General features: G+C 44.5%; 1 protein-coding gene across 1 annotated transcript in view; it reads right to left on the reverse strand.

The window, feature by feature from the left end:
- RIMKLA (ribosomal modification protein rimK like family member A) overlaps positions 1 to 17,941 on the reverse strand; it is a 33,300-nt gene extending 15,359 nt beyond the window's left edge. The window contains exons 1-2 of the mRNA XM_043878165.1: positions 17,644 to 17,941; positions 872 to 1,102 (exon numbers count right to left, since the gene is read on the reverse strand). Of these exons, the coding sequence (XP_043734100.1) occupies positions 872 to 1,102; positions 17,644 to 17,806 (394 nt within the window). The 5' untranslated portion in view covers positions 17,807 to 17,941. The remainder of the gene's footprint in view (positions 1 to 871; positions 1,103 to 17,643) is intronic.
- Positions 17,942 to 20,727: the final 2,786 nt, after the last annotated feature.

Here is a 20,727-nt window from a genome sequence, read left to right on the forward strand (position 1 = left end):
CCAGTATTCTGGCTTGGAGAATTCCATGGACTATATGGGGTTGCAAAGAGTTGGACACAGCTGAACGACTTTCACTTTCACCACTATATATCCTGTCTCTACTTTACCTCTGGTCTAATTCCTTCTCCGCAGTATAGCCAAAGTGATATTCTGACCTCTGATCAGGCCATTTCCTTGCTTAAAGCCCTCCTATAACTTCCTGTTAGTCTCAGGATTACCCCAACCTCATTCATATACTGTAGATGGCAACTTCTTATCCTTCTAGCCATGTATCTCAACTCTAGTTCCCTGATGTTCTACAAATTACTCAAAATAACACCAATTGGTCATGTTCTCTCTTGCCTTTAAATCTTTCTATATTCTGCTTTCTTCTTAGACTGCTCCTTTGCCCACCTTGCTTTAGCTTGGTAACTTCAGCTTTATCTCTTTTGGGAAGTCTTCAATATCTTAAACTAAATTAGGAGCTCTCCTATGTAAACCCGTACCATCTTGCACTTACTCTTATCCTGGCACTTACTGCACCGCACTGAAATTGCCTGTTTACTTGCAGTCCTCTGCCCCAGATGAACTGGAAACGCCTTGAGAGCAGGACTCTCCTACTTCCTGTGAGAGCAGAGTGCCTAGTGTGGTAGTTGGCACGCAGTGTGTCCCAGCTACATGGTTAATGAGCGAATTCCAGAGAAAAAGGAGCAAAGACATTTCAGACAGAGGGAATGACTATGATAAATACTCAAGGTATTGACTCAACTAAGATGAGCAGATTCACCTTGAAAGCCAACAAGAGCTACTAGAGGGCTTCTGGGGAGAGAGAACATAAGCGATGTGGGCAATTTGGAAAAACAAGTTTCAATTCTATGTTTAGGACACTCACCATAGGAGAAGGTGTCTGGCATGGGGACCCCATGCCCAGCCAGCTCCTGGAATGTCCAGAATTTGTTGATGCAGTTTAGAATGCTCTGTGGGCGGTTGACTAAGCGGCAGCCCAGCTTCTCCAGGTGTCGCAGGACGGTGATGTCACTGTCCGACTGCACGGAGGGCGTGGGCACGCGGACAAGCACCACGTCTGGGAAAGTGGTGAGCGCCTTCTGGTTCAGCTGTAGGCCTGCAAGCAAAGGGAGAAGTGAGATGTGTGCTGGCTGTCTAATCCCACCAGAAGCACTGCTTCCAACAGACTCCTCAAGACTGAAGTTAGCGGAAAGAAGAGCCTTGAAAATGGCACTTGAATATCCTGTTGTAATGAGATGCTACTGTCCATCTTATACTCCAAGAAAATGGGCAGAGTATGACACTGAGGAAATACAAAAGAATGAGTGGGGGCAGGGGAGGAAGGCAGCATACTGAGACTAATCCAAGTCAGAAAAATCCATAGGAGATAATAGTCCAGTACCTCCTTCCATGTAGAACTATTAATGACATTTGAACACTGAAGTCGCTCAGTCGTGTCCGACTCTTTGCGACCCCACGGACTGCGGCCTACCAGGCTCCTCGTCCATGGAATTTTCCAGGCAAGAGTACTGGAGTGGGTTGCCATTTCCTTCTCCAGGAGAACTATTAATAGTAGTCCCTAAAACATAGAGGCTTAGGAGGGTGGAGACAATGACAGGGAATGAAGTATAAGTCACTTAAATTATCTTTACTACTCGCATGATTTCATCTTGAAAAGTCATCTGGAATATTATGAATATAATGAATATAAAAATGTCAATGTTAAGTGAAAAAGAAAAGATATAAAATTATCGATACAAGTTAGAAAAGGTATATCAACATTTTAACAGTGAGTAATGGGATTATAGATGATTTCCTATATTATAATTATCCATATTTTCCAAAATGTCTCCAACTGCATATTATCTTTATAACAAAAAACTTAAAAAATAATCAATCTACTAAAAGTCAATTCAATATTAAGAAAAACTAGAGGCTTTTAAAAATAAAAAAAAAAAAAAAAAAAAGGATTTCAACAATTAGTCGCGCAATAAATGTTCTGGCTTTTAAAAATAAAAAAAAAAAAAAAAAAGAAAAACTAGAATGCATCACAAAACAATTAATCTGTATAGCCAAAGGACTTAAACCTGCATGACACTGGATGAACTGGGAATAATAGCTTGTGATGAAGAGTCAGAGGAACAGGAGTGAAGTCTTCAATAGTCTGTAGGGTTCCATGCAGAAGAATTACTTGGCTTGTCTTCTGTGACCTCAGGAGAAAGAGCTGAGGAGCTATCCCATAAGAGCATTATTTTGTCTGACTGCTCACTGCTATGACCCCAGCCCCTAGAACAGTATCTGGCGCGTGGTAGGCATTCCATGTTTGTTTAATTGAATAGAAGCTACATAGAGATAGATTTGGACTCAACAAAAGGGATACTTTTCCGTTGTCTTAGGATGGAATGGGCTGAGGCTCATTAGGTCATTCAAGGATGGCACAGAAGGAATGTCAAGGTTAGATAAGCTCTCAGCAACCTGCTTGATCTCTTTCAACCCTGATAGCCTATGGTTTGGAGAAGGCAATGGCAACCCACTCCAGTGTTCTTGCTTGGAAAATCCCATGGATGGAGGAGCCTGGTGGGCTGCAGTCCATGGGGTCACTAAGAGTCAGACACGACTGAGAGATTTTCACTTTTCACTTTCATGCATTGGAGAAGGAAATGGCAACCCACTCCAGTGTTCTTGCCTGGAGAATCCCAGGGACGGGGGAGCCTGGCGGGCTGCCGTCTATGGGGTCGCACAGAGTCGGACACGACTGAAGTGACTTAGCAGCGGCAGTAGCCTATGGTTTGTATTACTCTTAGTAGGTCACTGGGCATCTCCAGTGCACTCAGCACTGGGGGATACAGTGAGAGGGACAAGAAGCGGACCATGGAGGGCAATGAGACGTGAGTTCAAGGAATGATTTGGTCTGCCCTAATGAACCTTACAGGAGTCTCTAACAGGCTCCACAGAAAACCTTGTAAACACAGTTTGAGAACCATGTTATAGACTTTAACCTAAAGCACCTTTGATTTCGTAAGTGATAAAAGTGCACCACCATATTAATTTCAAGAAAATAAAAGTTACTAAGGAAGTTACTATTTCTCTACTCGGGGATGAATAATATCAATACAAAAACTCTAAGCAAAACAAAACAGCAACCAAACAGAAAAACCCAAACCAAAAAAACAACTACATGGATCTAACTTGCACAGTTTCCTCCCATTCTAGATGTTTCACCAATTTAAAGCAAAGAGAGTAAGTGCAGTCATTAAGTTAAATTGTTTTTAGTACTTCTGTTGACAGCGTGAACCCAAGGAACTGGAATGTAATTCTCAGGGATGATGTCTAAAGAGCATTCAGGTTATCTTCACTTTGCCATCAGAAAACAGTATCATTTATATGTGCTTTTTCCTTTGCCACTAATAGCCCCTGGGGAAAATAATCTGAAAGGGGGAAAAAGCAAACCCTGAGTAATATCCTGAAAATTGGTAGGAGAAGAAAGAAAGGTATTCAAGTTGGTGAAAAAGGTGAGTAAATACAGAACAGTCAGGGGAAAAGCAACAGCCCAGAACGACATTACATAATGAGGTAATATATGCAAAAATGCTTTGAGAACTACAAAATGCTATGCATATGCAAGGCACTGGCATTTTTACTGCACATTCTACGGAGCAGGGTAGGACACTTTATGGAGATTTGCACCACCTGATGAGAAAAATGGCTTTGCAACAGAAAAGTGACCTAGAGAGATGAGAAGCAGCAGAAACGTCTGGCTTTTAAATCTCAACACGAGACCACAGACAAACAGTCACACTTCTAAATGGGAAGAAAAGAATTCAGTCATTTCTGGAAATACCAACCACAAGTGGACAGAGACAGCTCAGCCTCGACAAGCAGATTCAACGTACACCTAGGAAGTCTTACCAGGACTTCATCTCTCTTCTCCAAAGGTAAATCTTTGGGCCTGGCTCATTCCAACTGAAGCCTTTAATAAACGAAGAATGGAATGGGTTAACGTGGAGCTGAAAAGGCCCTCGCAAGCAGTTAGACAGATGTGGTCTCTGACTGTGCTGGCCTCCAGCTCTGTGCAGAGAGCATGATGGATTTAGGGGAAACATCAATACAACCAGTTCTTTCTCTGCCCATTGACCCAACTCCAGCATCCATGCCACGGGGCAACATCACTTGCCCCCGATCATTCCCATTTTCTTTGCTGTCTGTACCTTGGGCTTCCCATGTGGTGCCAGTGGTAAAGAATCTGCCTGTAATGCAGGAGATGTGGGTTTGATCCCTGAGTAGGGAAGATCCCCTGGAGGAGGACATGGCAACTCATTCCAGTATTCTTGCCCGGAGAATCCTGTGCACACAGGAGCCTGGCAGGATACAGTCCACAGAGTCGCACAGAGTCAGACATGACCGAAGCGACTGAGCACAGCATGTCACGGCACCTTGTCCAAATCAAACATTTCTAGAAGCAGGAGACAAGAGTCTGCAGCTTGTGATGGCATCCGTCAGCAGGAACGGCAGTTCCGCACAGCCACGGCCAAGAACAGCTTGGATTTAAGACTGGTGCTCGGCAAACCTGTCAGTGAATTCTAGAGCCTTTAACCACTTAGCAATCTCTCTCCCTCTCCCCATAAATATCTCCTCTCAGGAAAGGATGGAGCTTAATGTGTCACCTTTCCTGGGATCATTAACGTTCCAGCTGCAATCTATGGGCCTTAAGCCAAGGGAATGAAGGGCTGATGCAGAACTCAGAGAGGGCAGGCCTCTGCTTTGCTGCCAAGGGATGGGCGGAAAGCCCTGAACCAGGAGGGGCTCGTTCCCTCAATAACAAGGGATTTCATGTGATTAGGTGCCTGAGTGCTCTTGGGTATCACCTTGACCTGGACGGCAGGGTGAAGGAAAGGAGCTGAGTTGCTTCTGGGATATTTGGGGTCTCTCAGGCTCCTAGACTGGGCTTGAGATTTACTATTTAGCCTCGAACCACTTTTTTAAAAAAAAATTAAAATGATCACTCTGTCCCCGAACAGGTCCATAAGATTGTGAGAATGATCAGACCCCAAACTAGTTAGTACAATGACGAATAACCAACCTCGCTTAAATCAACTTTTTGAAACCACAAAATTGCCTCCATATTACTTCCAAAAAAAATAATATACTTTCATGTGCAATTATGTTCTGATTTCCTTTTGACTCTATTCTTTTTATTTGGAAATATTTTTAATGTATTAAAAACAAGACAGAAAAATGAGTAACTTTTCCAAAGAATTGAGCCTGTTTTTCTTTCTAACCTATATATTGGATTAAATTAATTCTACAAAACTAGACTTTTGCATTTATATGTACAACAGCAGAGAAATGAACATAATAATACAGAGAAATAGCTTTAGAAATAACTCATTACTGGAAAGCAGAGCTCTAAAAATTAAAACCTATTTTCAATCATTCATACAAATACAGGGAAGAGTCAAGGATAATAAAAGGTAAAATCATTCAGATCTGAATTTGCCTAACATTTTGTGTTTGAGGGACTTTGGTAAGAACTTTCATATGTATTACTGTATTTAAATTAAAGATGTTTTGTTAAAAAAAAAAAAAAACAGAACAGACGTAGTTACTGAGGAAGAGTGATGACCTGGGAGCTTGGGGGTAGTAAATGCAAACTATTACATTTAGAATGAATGAACAAGGACCTACTGTATCGCACAGGGAACTATATTCAATACCCTGTGGATATTGGGAGTATCCACAGGGAACTATATTCAAAACCATAATGGAAAGAATATAAAAAAGAATGTATATTGTGTATAACTCCGTCATTTTTCTGTCCAGCAGCAATTGGCAGAACATTGTAAATCAACTATGCTTTAATTTAAAAAAAATGACATCTTGTATATGAATCCCTGGACTGAACTATTAAAAGTTTGCATTTACACAGACCTGATGCCCAGTGCGGAGAAGGCCATGGCACCCCACTCCAGTCCTCTTGCCTGGAAAATCCCATGGACGGAGGAGCCTGGTGGGCTGCGGTCTATGGGGTCGCTAAGAGTCGGACACGACTGAGCGATTTCACTTTCACTTTTCATTTTCACGCATTGGAGAAGGAAATGGCAACCCACTGTGGTGTTCTTGCCTGGAGAATCCCAGGGACGGGGGAGCCTGGTGGGATGCTGTCTATGGGGTCACACAGCGTCGGACACGACTGAAGTGACTCAGCAGCAGCAGCAGCAGATGCCCAGTGGGTCATGACCCTTTAGATGTGTGGACACACAGCACGCATTCACATACACACATATACATCCCCGGCTTCACAACGAAAATGCAAGCTTCAGAACTAAACTGGCAGGGCTTCCTTGGTGGCTCAGTGTTCAAGAATCTGCCTGCTAAAGCAGGAGACACGGGTTTGATCCCTGATCTGGGACAATCCTACATGCCGCGGAGGAACAAAGCCTGTGTGCCAAACTATTGAGTCTGTGCTCTAGAGCCCAGGAGCCACAACTACCGAAGCCCACGTGCCCTAGAGTCCATGCTCCGAAACAAGAGAAGCCACCACAATAAGATCGCACAACTGCAACACACAGTGACCCCCACTTGCCACAACGAGAGAAAAGCCCATGCAACATCGAAGATCCAGCACAGACAAAAAATAAATAATTGATTAAAAAAAAAAACCCTAAACTGGCTTTGTGTATGCTAGGAAAAAAACACTCTTCATGTACAAAGCAAGTGGCAGAAGTAAGAAAAAGAGCAGAACACCATCGCAGGAGAGCCAGCAAAAAGACCTCACGGGAGTTTTTAGAACCACTACACTTGAGTAGGATTGTGTTTACTACTAGCCACGGTTGGCAGCAAGGCTCAGAAAGGAATCAACCCTATAAATAAAGTAAGTGGATAATAATCCATGAAGTGCTGCGCATTACCATGTCGTGTTAGGAGGAATATGTGTCATCCCAAACATGATCTGGCTCATCCCAATCACTCTCCACATTTTCTCCAGTCTTTTTCTACCCTACCCCCCAGCATTTCCTCATATGGAAGTTATTTTTATTCTTACTATGCCACTCTTCCTTCCCTTTTAAAGGTCTTTGTTACAATGCTCAAAGAAAATCTCACCTCCACCTCATTAAGACCCACAGTCATTATGCGGCCACCTTCTCTTTCCACCAGATGCTATTTTGAGGTCATGTAATTCAGTTCAACCTTTATTGAACTGTTGCGATGAGTCAGACACAGGAATACAAAGATGAGCCACGTGGTCTCTGCCTACCAGTCTATTGTCTCCTTATGGAGAAAGATACTGACATCACTGTAATTCATTCAGTCACTCAACACACATTTATCATTGCATGTAGTCATTCAGTGAAGACTTATTGAGCACCTACTTTGGGCCAAACCCAGTGTTGGTTTTGGGTTTCCCCAGCAGGACTCCTGGAGACAAGGACTGAAGTACAAGAGGTTTATCATCAGGGTGGTAATTTCAGGAAACACTGGGAGGGGAGTGGAAAAGACAATGCTGCAAATAAAAGGTGTCTTAGGAAGTGAGTGATGACCTTGGCACCCAGAGCTTAATCCTGCTGGGCAACAATAAGAAATGGTTTAGTGCACACTCTTTGGTTACCACACCCAAGGGGTGAGGGAGCTAGTGATTTATAATTTTATATGTATACTAAGTCCGGCTGAGAGCTGATCCAGGGGTGTGGTGTTAATTCCCTGGCCCTTTTGGCTTACCATACATGTGCGGGCAAAGTGAGCTCCTGTAACCAGAGAAAGCCCTCAGGCAGAGATTCATGTACTGATGGTTAGATGCAAGACAGGGGGTGGGGTAGGGGTGCCATCAAGTGTAAGGGCCAAGCGCCATGGGAGAGCCCCTGACAGTGAAGGAACATGCACCCAGGCACGGTCTCAAGGGCTGGGCACAGGGGCTGAGGTGTGTGAGTGAGACAACATCCCTGGGATTTAAGAAGAAAGAAGAGAGACAACTGTAATTAATGTCTGTGAGGTTCTACAGAGCACCTGGGTATTAAGAAGAGTTATCAGCCTGGTTTGGGCAGGGGCTGGGGAGATTCTAATACAATATTAGAAGTGCTCTAGCCGGCATATATATCGGTACAGTGACAGCAGAGGAGGAGGGAACAGCTAGGTGATTATTTCTGAGAGAATCAAGGCAAGTTTCAGAAAGGAGATGTCAACTCACAGTGCTTCTCGCTCAGAAGAAACATGTATAACTAATAAAAGCTTGATGTCTATCTCTTGTTGCAAAGGCATGGCAACTCATACATGCTGAGTTTAGGAATATCCCAGGGCTATTTGCAAAGGCCTTTCAGGAAGTTGAGGCCACAAGAGATGAAAGGCAATTATGGCAAAGTGGATAAAGTCCTGGCCTCTAAGTCAGAGACTTGATTTAATTTGTGCTGTCATTGAACAGCTTGGCAAGACAAAAAAATGTCCCTGGTTCTCAGTTTCCTCTTCTGTAAAACAGAACTTGAAAACCTTCCTCTCTCCCTCACCTCACCAACACAATCTTTCTTGCAACCACAAAGACAACTCTCATCAAGCCCTTTCCCCCTTTCAGATCAGTCTCTCAAGACTCCAGTCTCCAAGGCCATGTCCTTGGACTCTGATCCACACCCAGCCCAGTTCTGACACTGCCTTTTCTACTCACACCTTCCATCTCCCCTGTGCCCTACGGGACTCAGTCAATGGGACTCAGTGGGCGGCAAATCCCCTATCCTTGACCTTTTCATGAGTGTTCCTTTCCTCTTCTTTCTTTGAGTCTAATTGACCCCTGCCTCTCCCCAGTGGTACTGCTTCTTACTCCCTCCCAAGCTACGGAGGTTTTCTCTCTCTCATGCCTGGGGTCACTGGGCCTGGAGGTAGGAGAGACATGCTCCTTGCTTCTCACTGTGGCTTGACCATCCCCCTTCTCTCCTCCTAAAACACCCAGTCTGACTCTCATCCACCACCACCACATCTCCCTACTTGTGCAGGTCTTCTAAGGCTCCCAGTCACTCCCCTGTCCTTGAAGCTTTAGCTCCAGAGTCACTGACTCTCTTGCACTGTCATAGATACTGGTGACTTCAATATCCAAATGCAGGGGACCTGGGTTTGATACCTGGTCAGGGAACTAGATCCCACATGCTGCAACTAAAGATGCTGCATGCTGCAGGGAAGATCAAAGATCCCATGTGTTGCAACTGAGACCCAGTGCAGCCAAAGAAAGAAGTCAATTAATTAAAATTTTAAAAAAAGAATTCTTCCAATGCCCAGGTCTCTCCACTTTTTGACTTCCTTTCCTCCAAGGATCCTGTCCATCACCCCAGCCCAGCCACCACTCCCAGTTACATTCCAGACTTTATGCAGTGATCATAACTCCCATCTCCAACCACTGCCTCCTATCTTTCCAGCTCACTCTGTCATACTCCAACTCCAGCCACACTTTGATACCATCTGGAACTCCCATGCATGGATCCCCCATCTTTTTACTGCCCTTCACCCCCTTCATGCCCTCACTTCCTCCCTTATACTATTTAAATTCCACAGTGAAGGACCACACATGTACCTTCATGTCCCTGCACCCATTTCTTGCTTGGCTAAACCACAATCCCAGTAACCCTGATCCCACTCTGCCTACTTCATGTGTCCTCCTATGCAATGGAGCATGGCTGGAGAAAAAACACACAAACCTGTTGGCTGGTTTCAAGGGTATGCTTACTGCTGCCTGGTAAGCTATTCTATTTCCCTAGTTCATTCACTCTCCCTCAACCCCAAACAACTATTTCACACTTTGTCTTCTTGCCTCAAATCTTTACTTCTTCCTACCTCCTCATTCTGACTCTTCCTATTTCAATGATTCCGAAGCAATCGGAAAAGAACTTCTCTGTAAGTTTCCACTATCATATCTACCCACCTGCCTGTACCTGTGTCAATAGGTTACCTCCTCTGTTATACAGTGGCTGAAGTGTCCTTGTTCCTAGCTTAAGCCAACTTCTTGAAATATGCATTCGATCCCAACCCCTCTCAGGCATGTAAGGCACTGCTCCAGCAATTAACCTCCTCCTCCTAAATCTCCATTTCCCTATATCAGATCATTCACACTAACATAAAATATGGTGTTATTTCTCTTCTTTAATAAAAGCCTCTCAAATTCATCTTTGAGCAATATCTTAACTCAAGCTGCTATTACAAAGTACCATAGATTGGGTGGCTTAAACAATAGACATTTATCTTGCACAGTTATGGACACTGGAAGTCTGATATTGGGGTGGCAGCATTATTGCGTTTTGTTCCTGCTGGCAGTTAGCTGCCTTTTTGCTGTATCCTCACATGGCAAGGAGAAAGAGACAAAGATCAAGTTCTCTCAACTCCTGTTATAAAGGCACTAATCGGATCATGAAGACCCCACCCTCATGATCTCATCTAAATCTCATGACTCAAAAGCGCTACCTCGAGATACCATCACATCAGAGGTTAGGGCTTCAATATATGAATTTTGGGAGAACACAATTCAGTCCATACAAGTTATCAATCCATTCTTCACCTTTTCATTATAATAAAACTCCTAAGACAGTGTGTATACTCACTGTGTTCTGTTACTTCATTGAAACTGCTCTTATCAGAGTCACTAATGCCAAGCCCACAGTTTAAATCCAATGGTCAATTCTCAGTCCTCATCTTACTTGATTTACAAACCACAGCTGAAAGAGTCTCATCATGTCTTCCTTCTTTAAATATTTTCTCCACTCAGCTTCCAGCACACCACACTCTCCAGGGTTTACTTCTTTTACTTAGGATTCTTTGCTGGGTCCTCTCCCTCCCCCCAGAGCTTCCCCAACGGCTCAGCAGTAAAGAATATGCCTGCAGTGGAGGGGAAGTGGGTTCGATCCCTGAGTGTGGAAGATCCCCTGGAGGACAAAATGGCAACCCACTCCACTATTCTTGCCTGGAAAAAATCCCATGGACAGAGGAGCCTGGTGGACTATAGTCCATGGGGTTGCAAGAGTCGGACAAGACTGAGTGACTTAGCATGCATTCTCCCTCTCCCCAACCACTAAACAGTGGAGTGTCCCAGAGCTCAGTCCTTGGATCTCTTTTCTCTCTGTAGTCACTCCTGGGATAGGTGTATAGAGATGCTCCTACTTTTGCTATCCTCAGGCCAGGACTTTCCCCTGAATTACAACTGATATGATAAACTGCCTACTTACCATTTCCATTTGGATGTTTAATAGGCACCTCAGGCAGTCCTGATCCTCACCACCTACCCAAACCTACTCCCCTCACACCCTTTCCATATGAGTAAACAGTAAACCTGATTCTCACAGCTGCTTAGGACAGACATTGGAACTTTGAAGGCCTCCTTGGTTAGTCTTTCTTACATGTCCAATGTCTGATCCAGTAGGCAAATCCTGACAACTCTGTCTTCAAAATATATCCAGTCACTTTTCCCCTCCCCTCCCCCGAAATCATTCTAGACCAGCAATCAGCATCCTTCATCTCTCACCGGAGCTGCACCAACACCCTCTCAGGCGATCTCTCTGCCTTTGCCCTTGCTGCCACCAGTCTGTTCTCACACTATGGCCAGTGTGATTCTGTGCACATAGGGCCGGTCACATCTCCTCTCTGCTCAGAGTTCTTCAGTGGATTCCCAGCTCACTCCAGGGTAAGGTAGAAAGAAATCCATGACTCACAAGGCCCTATATACGGGCTCCCCTCCCACCCTCACCTCTCTGACCTCTCTCCTGATGCTCATTCTTAACTCATTCTGCTCTGGCCACACTGGTTTCCTTGCTCTTCCCTCTCCCTGAAGCCCCCTATTCCTGGATATCCCAAACAGCCTGTGCCCTTATCTCCTTCAGGTCTTTTACTTGAACCTCCTGTTCTGGGTGAAGATCACTCCAGCCACCCTATCTAAAATTACAACCCTTTCTCTCGCCCCCAGAAATGTGCTGCTTTTTCTCCCTTCTTCTTTCTTTCCTCCTTAGCTCTTTTCACCAAATGCTAATATATTTTACCTCGTTTGTATTCTGTTTCCCCATCTAGAATGTACTCTCCTCGAGAGGCAGGGACTTCTGTTTTGTTCTGATGCCTAGATCAATACTCCACACATAGTAGGCAGTCAACAGATACTTATCGAGCAAATGAATGAACAAAATCATAATGACGACAGAGACTGTGTCTGTTCTTACTCTCCACTGTGTCTCCAGCGCTTAGCACAGCACCTGGGCTGGCACAGAGTGGGCACCCATTTGATATTTGTGGAACGAAGTAAAGGAATGAACAGGATCGTTGTGAAGACTAACTGACACATAAACGATATTAAACTATTTGGAGAAGGGGGCGACAGAATGAGACGGTTGGATGGCATTACTGACTGAATGAACATGAATCTGAGCAAACTCTGGGAGATAGTGAAGGACGGGGAAGCCTGGAACGCTGCAATTTATGGGGTAGCAAACAGCTGGATACAACTTAGCGACTAAACAGCAGCAACGACAATAACAATACCAGAGTTATCAGAATAAGGAACCATTATTCCTGTTTATTCTTCGATGCACAGTAACTTAATTGTATCCCTTCCTCACAACGAAATCTTGAGTTACTTTTTAATAGTGAAGGATCAAGTAGAATTAGATTGAGAATTTTGGGTCCTGTTGTAGCTTTGTAACAAAACAATATAAAATTCGAATAAGGTGAAGTCTCTCTGGGAAATAGGTACTATGGCCCACCTATCTACTGGAGAAGTTGGTGGAGCGGGGTAAGCCTAGCAGTAATGTACCTGGATGTCAGTGGACTCTCTACTAAGAAGGGGGATGACAAGGGGGATGGATGGATGCAGATGACCTGGACCTCTCTGATGATGGCTGTATCCCTTCTATCAGGCAAGCTTAACCAATCTGGTGGAGGGTATGGTAGTAACAATGGATGATTCAGAAACCTATAAAGTAGGGCTCTGAGACCCACTAAGGATCCCCATCTATTAGTTCTAGAACATTTTCTAACACAGTTCATGAGCTGTCCCTAAAAATAGCTGTTAGAAACATCAACATAAACCACACTTCAACCCATCCTCAGTCCTGGAGGTCAGCCCACAGTAATAAGTGTGGACCCATGGGGTAAAGCATATCCATTCAGCACTCACGTCAGTCTGGAAACATTATATGGTCGGTGCTTCCACCCACTCCCTGATCTTTCCACTAGTGCTGGATACTGGTTTATTCAGATTACAGGGTGTCAGGCACAGGCCTTTAGCATGGACTAAGGTTAAAGATTAACCTTTGTGCACAAAGTTGAGCCTGGTACCCTTTCTTGCTAGTGTCTTCTTGCACAGTAATGGGAATCCATCCTTTCTCTGCAAGGCCCCTGTTCTCTTTTGGAAGGCTGAGATAAGACCATTTCCTCATTCAAATTTAATTAAGATTTCTCCCCACCCAAACATTTTAAATCTTACACACCTGATTCCTACAAAGAACCACGTGAGAATCTCCCAAAACACCTTAATGTAAAGAACCTGACCTAGAAACTGCCATGCAGCCACAAGGTTTTAGCTCTGAAAGTAAGGAAAGAATGCTGAATCATCCTGCTCCTAGGAGCCAAACTGTAACACATCCTCATTTCCAGGTCAACTCATCTCTTCTGTCTTGGTTTCTGTTCCTGAGTTTGGGGCTATACTTGTTTCTTGAGACTTTTGTAAAGTCCTGTGCGTGGTCAAAATACTTGATTTGCACCAGTGACTCTGCCCTCAAATAAATAAACATCCTCATCACGAAAACAGTTATGCATCCAATCATGAAATTCCAGACACAGCAGCTAAATACAGCACAAGTCTCACATACCTGCATTAGCCTCTCACATAGCTGTATTAGCCTTTAAAGGCACTTCATTCAGTCATCCAACAAATGTCAACTGAAGGTCTACTATGTACCTATTCTGGAGCATGCATTTGAGCAATATCCAGTCATTTAGGGGGTGAGAGGAGATGAACTTTGTAAATAGGTAAATTACAATAAAATACAATGAATGCTATCTTATTTGGCAGCAGATGGGAGAGATGCTTGGGGGCCAGGTAAGGAGTCAAGACAGACTTTAAAGAAAAGACTTGAGCTGCATATAAAGGGTGAATAAAAATAATAAAAAACAAAAAAACAAACAAAGGGTGAATAAGAGTTCCCCATGGGGCAGGGAGCTGGACCAGACGAGCATCTCAGGCAGAAGCAATTTCAGTGCAAGGGGCAAGTTGAAGTCAGTGCGGGCTGATGCATGGGATGCAGTGGAAGCAAAGGAAACAGAAAGTGCTGAGCCCAGAATTACTCAGTGTTGGTCCCCAACTGCCAGCCAGCACCATATGCCCAGACACTTTGACTGGGCACATAATTATCAGATTAATATGTAAAAAGAAACTTGGCCTATGGCATATGATAAAAACTCCATGTGTTTTGTTTTGAATATTCCTACGTGCATTTTGGTGCCATATTCACCACCACTGTATCCTCAGTATTGAGAATAATTAATAAAAATGTGTTGAACGAATGAAGAACTTGTGGTTTCTAAGAAGGACATGGCGATGCACAGATTCTCATAATGCTACATCCAGCAGGAAGGTGAAGGGAAAGTGTTTTCTACAGGATTGCTTCAGTCACCTGAAGGTCATTCAGTCTTCCCAGTAGTCTCCCCACCCGAATCTACGCTCAGTAGAGCAGACCACTGGGTTAAAAAGAATAACCATAAAACCTCGTATTTGCAGCATTTCTTCAGTTTACTTGTATTATTCTGTTTAAAATAACTGCAGTGTTTAAACGCAAAACTTTGATCCTCTTGTCTGAATTCTACTTCAGATATAACCTGAAATTCTTATCTCTGGATTTGGATTCCCACTAGCCTCCATGGAGGCAAGATGGGCAATGAATTTAAGGAACTGGTGGAGTCACTGCCCATTCTTGTCTCAAAATGACCCCTTTATCTACTCCCACATGAATCTAAATAAAGAATGGAAAGAAGCAAAGATATGAAGCCTGAGTAAAGGTGACACTTTAACTTCCTAAACTATCACATTACTCTGCAACATCACTGTCTAGCCTCAATTTAATGTAATTCTGTTCAGTTTCATATCTACTGAGAAAAGTATTGGGCTGGCCAAAAAGTTCATTCGAGTTTTTCCATAACATCTTACAGAAAACTCTGAACTTTTGGGCAATACTATAGGTTGCAGATGTCCAAGGATACACTTATTCCATTATCACTGGCTGGGAATTAGATCTGGTTGTTAAGCATTCATTTGCTGCTAACTAGCTGGATGGCACTGAGCACGTCACTCCATCTCTTTGATCATTAGGTTTTTCATTTATAAAATGAAGGGGTCAGAATGGATGATCCCAAACTCCTTCCCAGCTCCCACAATAATTCTCAAATAGGCAAGGACATCAGTACCATTGTAGCTCTTTCTGGATTTCAAAGCCAGTAAATTCTAGAGTTTATTTCAGAGGAATGCTTTGGCTTAACAAATTACCAACAGTTTTCTATAACTGACTCTAGAAGAAACTGGGAAATAGACTGTATATCTTAATTCATTTAAATACATTTATTGAGTGCCTATTACCTGAGAGGCACTATTTAGACACTGTTAAAGCACTGAGCAAAGCAAAGGAGCCCAGTATTCTCATGGAACTCACTTACTTGTGCTTTAATTAATCCCCCCATGCACCATGCACCATGCACCGAGTAAGTCTTTTGACTGCTTTAGACAGCAGAAACAGTGATCTAAAAGGTTTGTTTTATGTGTTGTGACTTGTGTGGGGCAATCACTGAATTAGCAAAAAATTAAAACTGCTTTAAAAAGTACCTGTGTTCATGTTCTTGATCGACTAGGCAAATAACTACGTAGATCTTCTTGTAGTTTAGAAAGAAGTAACTACTGGCTTCTGAATAGACTGAGATACATACACACATGAATTCCAGCAAAATTTTAAGACACTAAACAAAAGAGTGGAAATGTTTCCTGCAGCATTAGAATTTAATTTTCTATTTTCCTATGACTGACTATTTAAAATGGGGTTCTAGATACAAAACAGAGAGCATTCCCCTACTCTTTCATGGAATGCATGATGGGTCTATAAAAAGGAAAATGATGCAGAATGATGTGCCTGTATCTCAAAAAAGGCAACTTTACAGGCTGGAAAAAAAAATTAAAAAAGAGCAAACTCTCAGGGGTGGAAAGATGTATATACTAGATCTAGATCAGGAAAATATGACAAATCATTCCATTTAAGTATAGTACTGACAGATAATTTTATAGCTGGAGGAACCCTACCCCTTAGCTTTATAAATGAGAAAGCTGAGATTCAAAAACATAAAGAGACCTGGCCAAGGCAAAGCCAAGATACTTGTTAGCAGCAAAACTGTAATAATCCAATTCTGCTGATTCCTCGTCTAGGAATCCAGTTCAGCGTTAACTGAGAATTTTTAGCAAATCGAGACTAGAGAGAGGGAGCCCTTTATGGTTGACAGCCACTCTTTTAGACTAAATGCATATGACACCCAGTGTTTGGAGTATATTTCTCCAACAGACAACTGATAGCACTTATGAAGGTTTTTGATTAATTTATGGATGAAACATCTAGAACAGATATGGTCCACTTAGAAAAAGGTCATATTCAAAATCTCATGTGTATGTAGCCTGTTCAGAAGTTGGGACCCTTTTCCCCTGCCAAAGAAAAGTAACAGATTATGAGTTTATTTAACCAGGCATGATTGAAATAATATAAATGATATTCCAAGAAGCACTCTCAGTGGGCCCAAAGCTCCTTGGGTCCTGGACCCCTCTGGATACCTCCATACTAGAGGCTGCAGAGACTCAAATACTGCAAGCCAGGGGAAGGCTCCTAAACTAGGATTCTTAAGCCAGAAACTGTTTATATTAGAATAATTAAGAATATCTAAAAACACACAACCTTTTGAGGTCATGGTCACAGTTGATAACCATGTCTTACTGCCCCCCTCCCATTCCCTACATTCCAAATCTCTCGAACTCAGTGGTGGAGAAATCAATGCAGCCAGAATGGTCTCTACCTGAAATCGTGACTTTTCTGAAATCAGAATTTAATACTTTCAGAGAGGAAGATCAGTTTAAAGAAAACCCATCAAAGGTCTCCTCTCCTACTTTATACTCAAGAGGTGATTCTAATCTTTCTCAGATTTCTCCCCATCTGCAGGTTCCTAGCTTGGGAATAATAGTCTATGCAGTGCACTGCTGATGCTTAGACACTCTTGGAAAACTTTTAAAAACATTCATCTTAATGGCAATTTTGTAAATTTAGTGTTGGCTCTTATAAATCTAAACTAGCAGGGCACTGAAGCGAGCAGAATTTGCTAATTTGGGGTTAGCTTCATTTTCCTCGGACCTCCAGGCGACTTCAGGTGAATTCAAGTTCCTTCCAGACTAAGTCTCCTAAGTGAATTAAACCCCGTTCTCAAATCTTGGCCTCAGGGCAGATGCTGGTGGTCAAGAAAGCTCCCAAGGTTAGGGAATTTCTCTAACCCGAAGAGGTCTCTCGGGGGAGAGCGGTAGGTTTGGGTGACCCAAAGGAGACTTGGCCGGGGGAGGCCCGATGCGCGGGCCCACTCGCTGGCTCTCGGGGATCCCGGAGCGCCACCCCACCCGCCCGGGCCCACCTAGCTCACCGAGGTTGCCGCCGACGATGGTGACGGCGATCTGGTCCATGAGCACCGCCCGGAAGCGCACGTCCTGCTCGGAGCAGCGCTGCCGGAGGGCGCGCAGGATCTGCACCTGCGGGTAGTCCTCGCGGATGCGCCGGTCCGTCAGGAACCAGAGCTGGGAGCACATGGCGGCCAGGGCGGCGGCGCCCGGTGGGGCGCGGGCCCCCTAGGCGCCCCGGGCCGCTCGCTCGGGCTGGCGGGCGGGCGGGCGGGCGGCCGGCGTCCCGGCGAGCGCGCGCCGCGGCTCCGCTCCCGCCGGTGCGCCAGGCGCCTCTGCAGCCCTGACCCAGCGAATCTGCCCGGCCACTCAGCGCCGCCGCCGGCCCCGGCCAGCCAATCAGCGCGCGGCGGCGGGCGCGGGCCGGCCACGGGGCCAGCTGCAGAGGCGGCCGCGGCGGGCGGCGCCCGGGAGGGGCGGCGGGGCCGGGGCCTGCGGCGGCCGGGGGAGGGGACCCGAGCGGGGCTGCTGGCCGGGGGGAGCCCTGAGCGAGACCGGCGGCGGCGAGGCTGAGCGAGGGCATCCCTGCCCCGCGCTGGACCCCGGTGGGCGTGGCGCTGCCGGCCTGGGTGGGGCGACCCGAGCGGGAGGGGTCGGGCTGCTATCCAGGGAAGCGGAGAGGGTGTCCCGGCTGACGGACTAATGCTCCGCAGCGGGCAGCGGGATGCTTCCCAAAGGCCATCCCGAACACCTAGGGGCTGGGTGCATCGGCGGCCCCTACGGAACCCGAGCAGGGCCCCGAGGACTTCCTAAGGGAGACTCCAGGGCCTGGCGAAGGTCATCCAGCTAGGCCCCCGGTTAGCCCCTTGGCCTTGGACTCCTCTGCCCAAATCGTGGCCTGGAGCTGGGGAGCGGGGAGAGAAGGAGGGAGTTGGGTTGTTTGGGCTGAGGGTCCAGATAATTTGAAGGTGCATTTCTCAGGGTCTCCGGATTTCCCTCGGACACCCGCTCCCAGGTTGCAGCAGTTCTGGGTCTGTAGAACCTCAATGTGAAGAAAACAGATATGAGTCCTTTTCGTCAGAAGGATCACTAGTTGGTCTTCCCCCATCCCTCTAGACCATACAACTGAGTCATCATTAAACACTGTCCTTGGCCCTAGCCAATTGCAAATTCTGCCAGCAAACAACAGTGTTTGTAGCCAGACTTTCCTTTCTAAATAACTGCAGGACTGAAGTTAGCCATCTTTGGAGATTGCATTTGCTCTTCCGACTCATTAAAATATTTATCCTTTTTTTGTTGTTGTTTTTTTTTGGCTTAGGGAGGCAAGAGGAATTTCAAAGCAGACCAAGCAATAACAATTTAGAAATGGGTTAAGATACCTCAGGTAAGGTATAGGCTTCACTATATATATGTATTTTGCAGGTGTGTTCATTTATTACCCACTTGATGTCTTGATGTGCCTTATGCCGTTGGAAAAGTTCTAAGTAGAATTTCAAAAATTAATTCTTTATCAAGAATTAATAAAGTAGCAGGAACCTAGTGCCCCATGACTTAGTAACTTTCAAAACTATCTTCTAACCACAGATCGACTTGGGGACTAGAGGCTCTATCTTCTACGTTGACCATTTCCTTAATGTCCCATGGTGTATATTTTGCAGACCTTAATGCTTTCTCCTTGGCTTCTGCAGTATCATACATAGGATGGCTATAAGATGATCAGAACCATAGTTGTCTGGAACGGTAATGTGTGTATGAGTCAGTAAATTTAGGAATTGCTTACAATCCATTTTCATAGTCATCTTCATAAGTCAAGAATGTTTAATTTATATGCAAATGGCTACTAAGATCTCCAATTTTCTCGAAAACCCAGGTTTGAGGAGAACAGAATCTGGGGATCCAGATGTTATCATCGCTTCTTCACTGTCTTTGCTCACCCTCCCTAGAAGGTTGCTATCACCACTGTGATCTCTCTTTTCTAGGATCGATGATAAGTGAGGCCCTTGATAGTAACATATCCAGTTAGGAGATAGCTAAGCTTATGTTCCCAGGCAGTGCAGTAGTTAAAAAAAAAAAAAAATCTTAGCCTCCAACTAATAAAAAAATTAAAAAAAAAAAAAAAAACTATGCAAGACAATAAAAAAAAAAAAAAAAAATCTGCCTGCCAATGTAGGAGATGCAAGAGATGCGAGTTCAATCCCTGGGTCGGGAAGATGCCCTGGAATAGGAAATGGCAACCCACACCAGTATTCTTGCCCAGAAAATTCCGTGGACAGAGTACGCTGGTGGTCTACAGTCCATGGGGCCACAAAGAGTCTGACATGACTGAGCAACTGAGCACACAGACAATATTTCTTCATAGATGACTCCCAGATTCAGTTTTAACCCTGACATCTCCTGAGCTTCAACAATAAAAAAAAAAAACATGCTGTCCTGCGATCACCTCACTGTCCCTAGAGCTAAACACATTCTGTTCCCCTTCATTCCTGATTCAGCCATCTTAAACAATAAGGAAAATGTATTATCTCATGTAACAGAAGATCTAGAGGTAGGTAGTTCAAATGTTTGTTCATTTAACAGCTCAGTGACCTTCTCAGGTACCCAAACTCTTTCCATCTTTCCACTCTGACTACCTAAGGCCACTGTCCCTCATAGTTACAAAATGGCTGCCATAAGTCCAGCTGGCACATGCGTGCACGTCCAGTGGAAGTAGAGAGACTGTTTCTTCCCATGTGTTTCTTAGTTAGCAGGGAAAACCTGTCTCAGAAGCCTATAAGCAGACTTCTCACGCTCTTCCCACGTCTGAACCAGTCACCAGCAGGGAGTAAGAAGCCATCATGAATTATTTAATCATGATTTCCCTCTGTGGCTGAGAATTGAAATCCCACCATCCTCAACAAGCACATTTAGAGTTAGGTGAATCCCTAGGCAAAAATTGGGGTTCTCTTAGAGGACGGAAGATAGATGTTGGAAGGACAAACAATGGTGTTTGATACAGATGGGTAATAAGGAAAATGTATCAGGAAAAGCCAGGTCAGGCTGTGGTAACAAGTGATTCCAAAGTGGCTTACAACAATGAAGTTTTATTTCTTGAAATGCCAAACATGCCCATA

The sequence above is a fragment of the Cervus elaphus genome, chromosome 20 (genome assembly GCF_910594005.1).
Source record: "Cervus elaphus chromosome 20, mCerEla1.1, whole genome shotgun sequence".
NCBI classification, from domain to species: domain Eukaryota; kingdom Metazoa; phylum Chordata; class Mammalia; order Artiodactyla; family Cervidae; genus Cervus; species Cervus elaphus.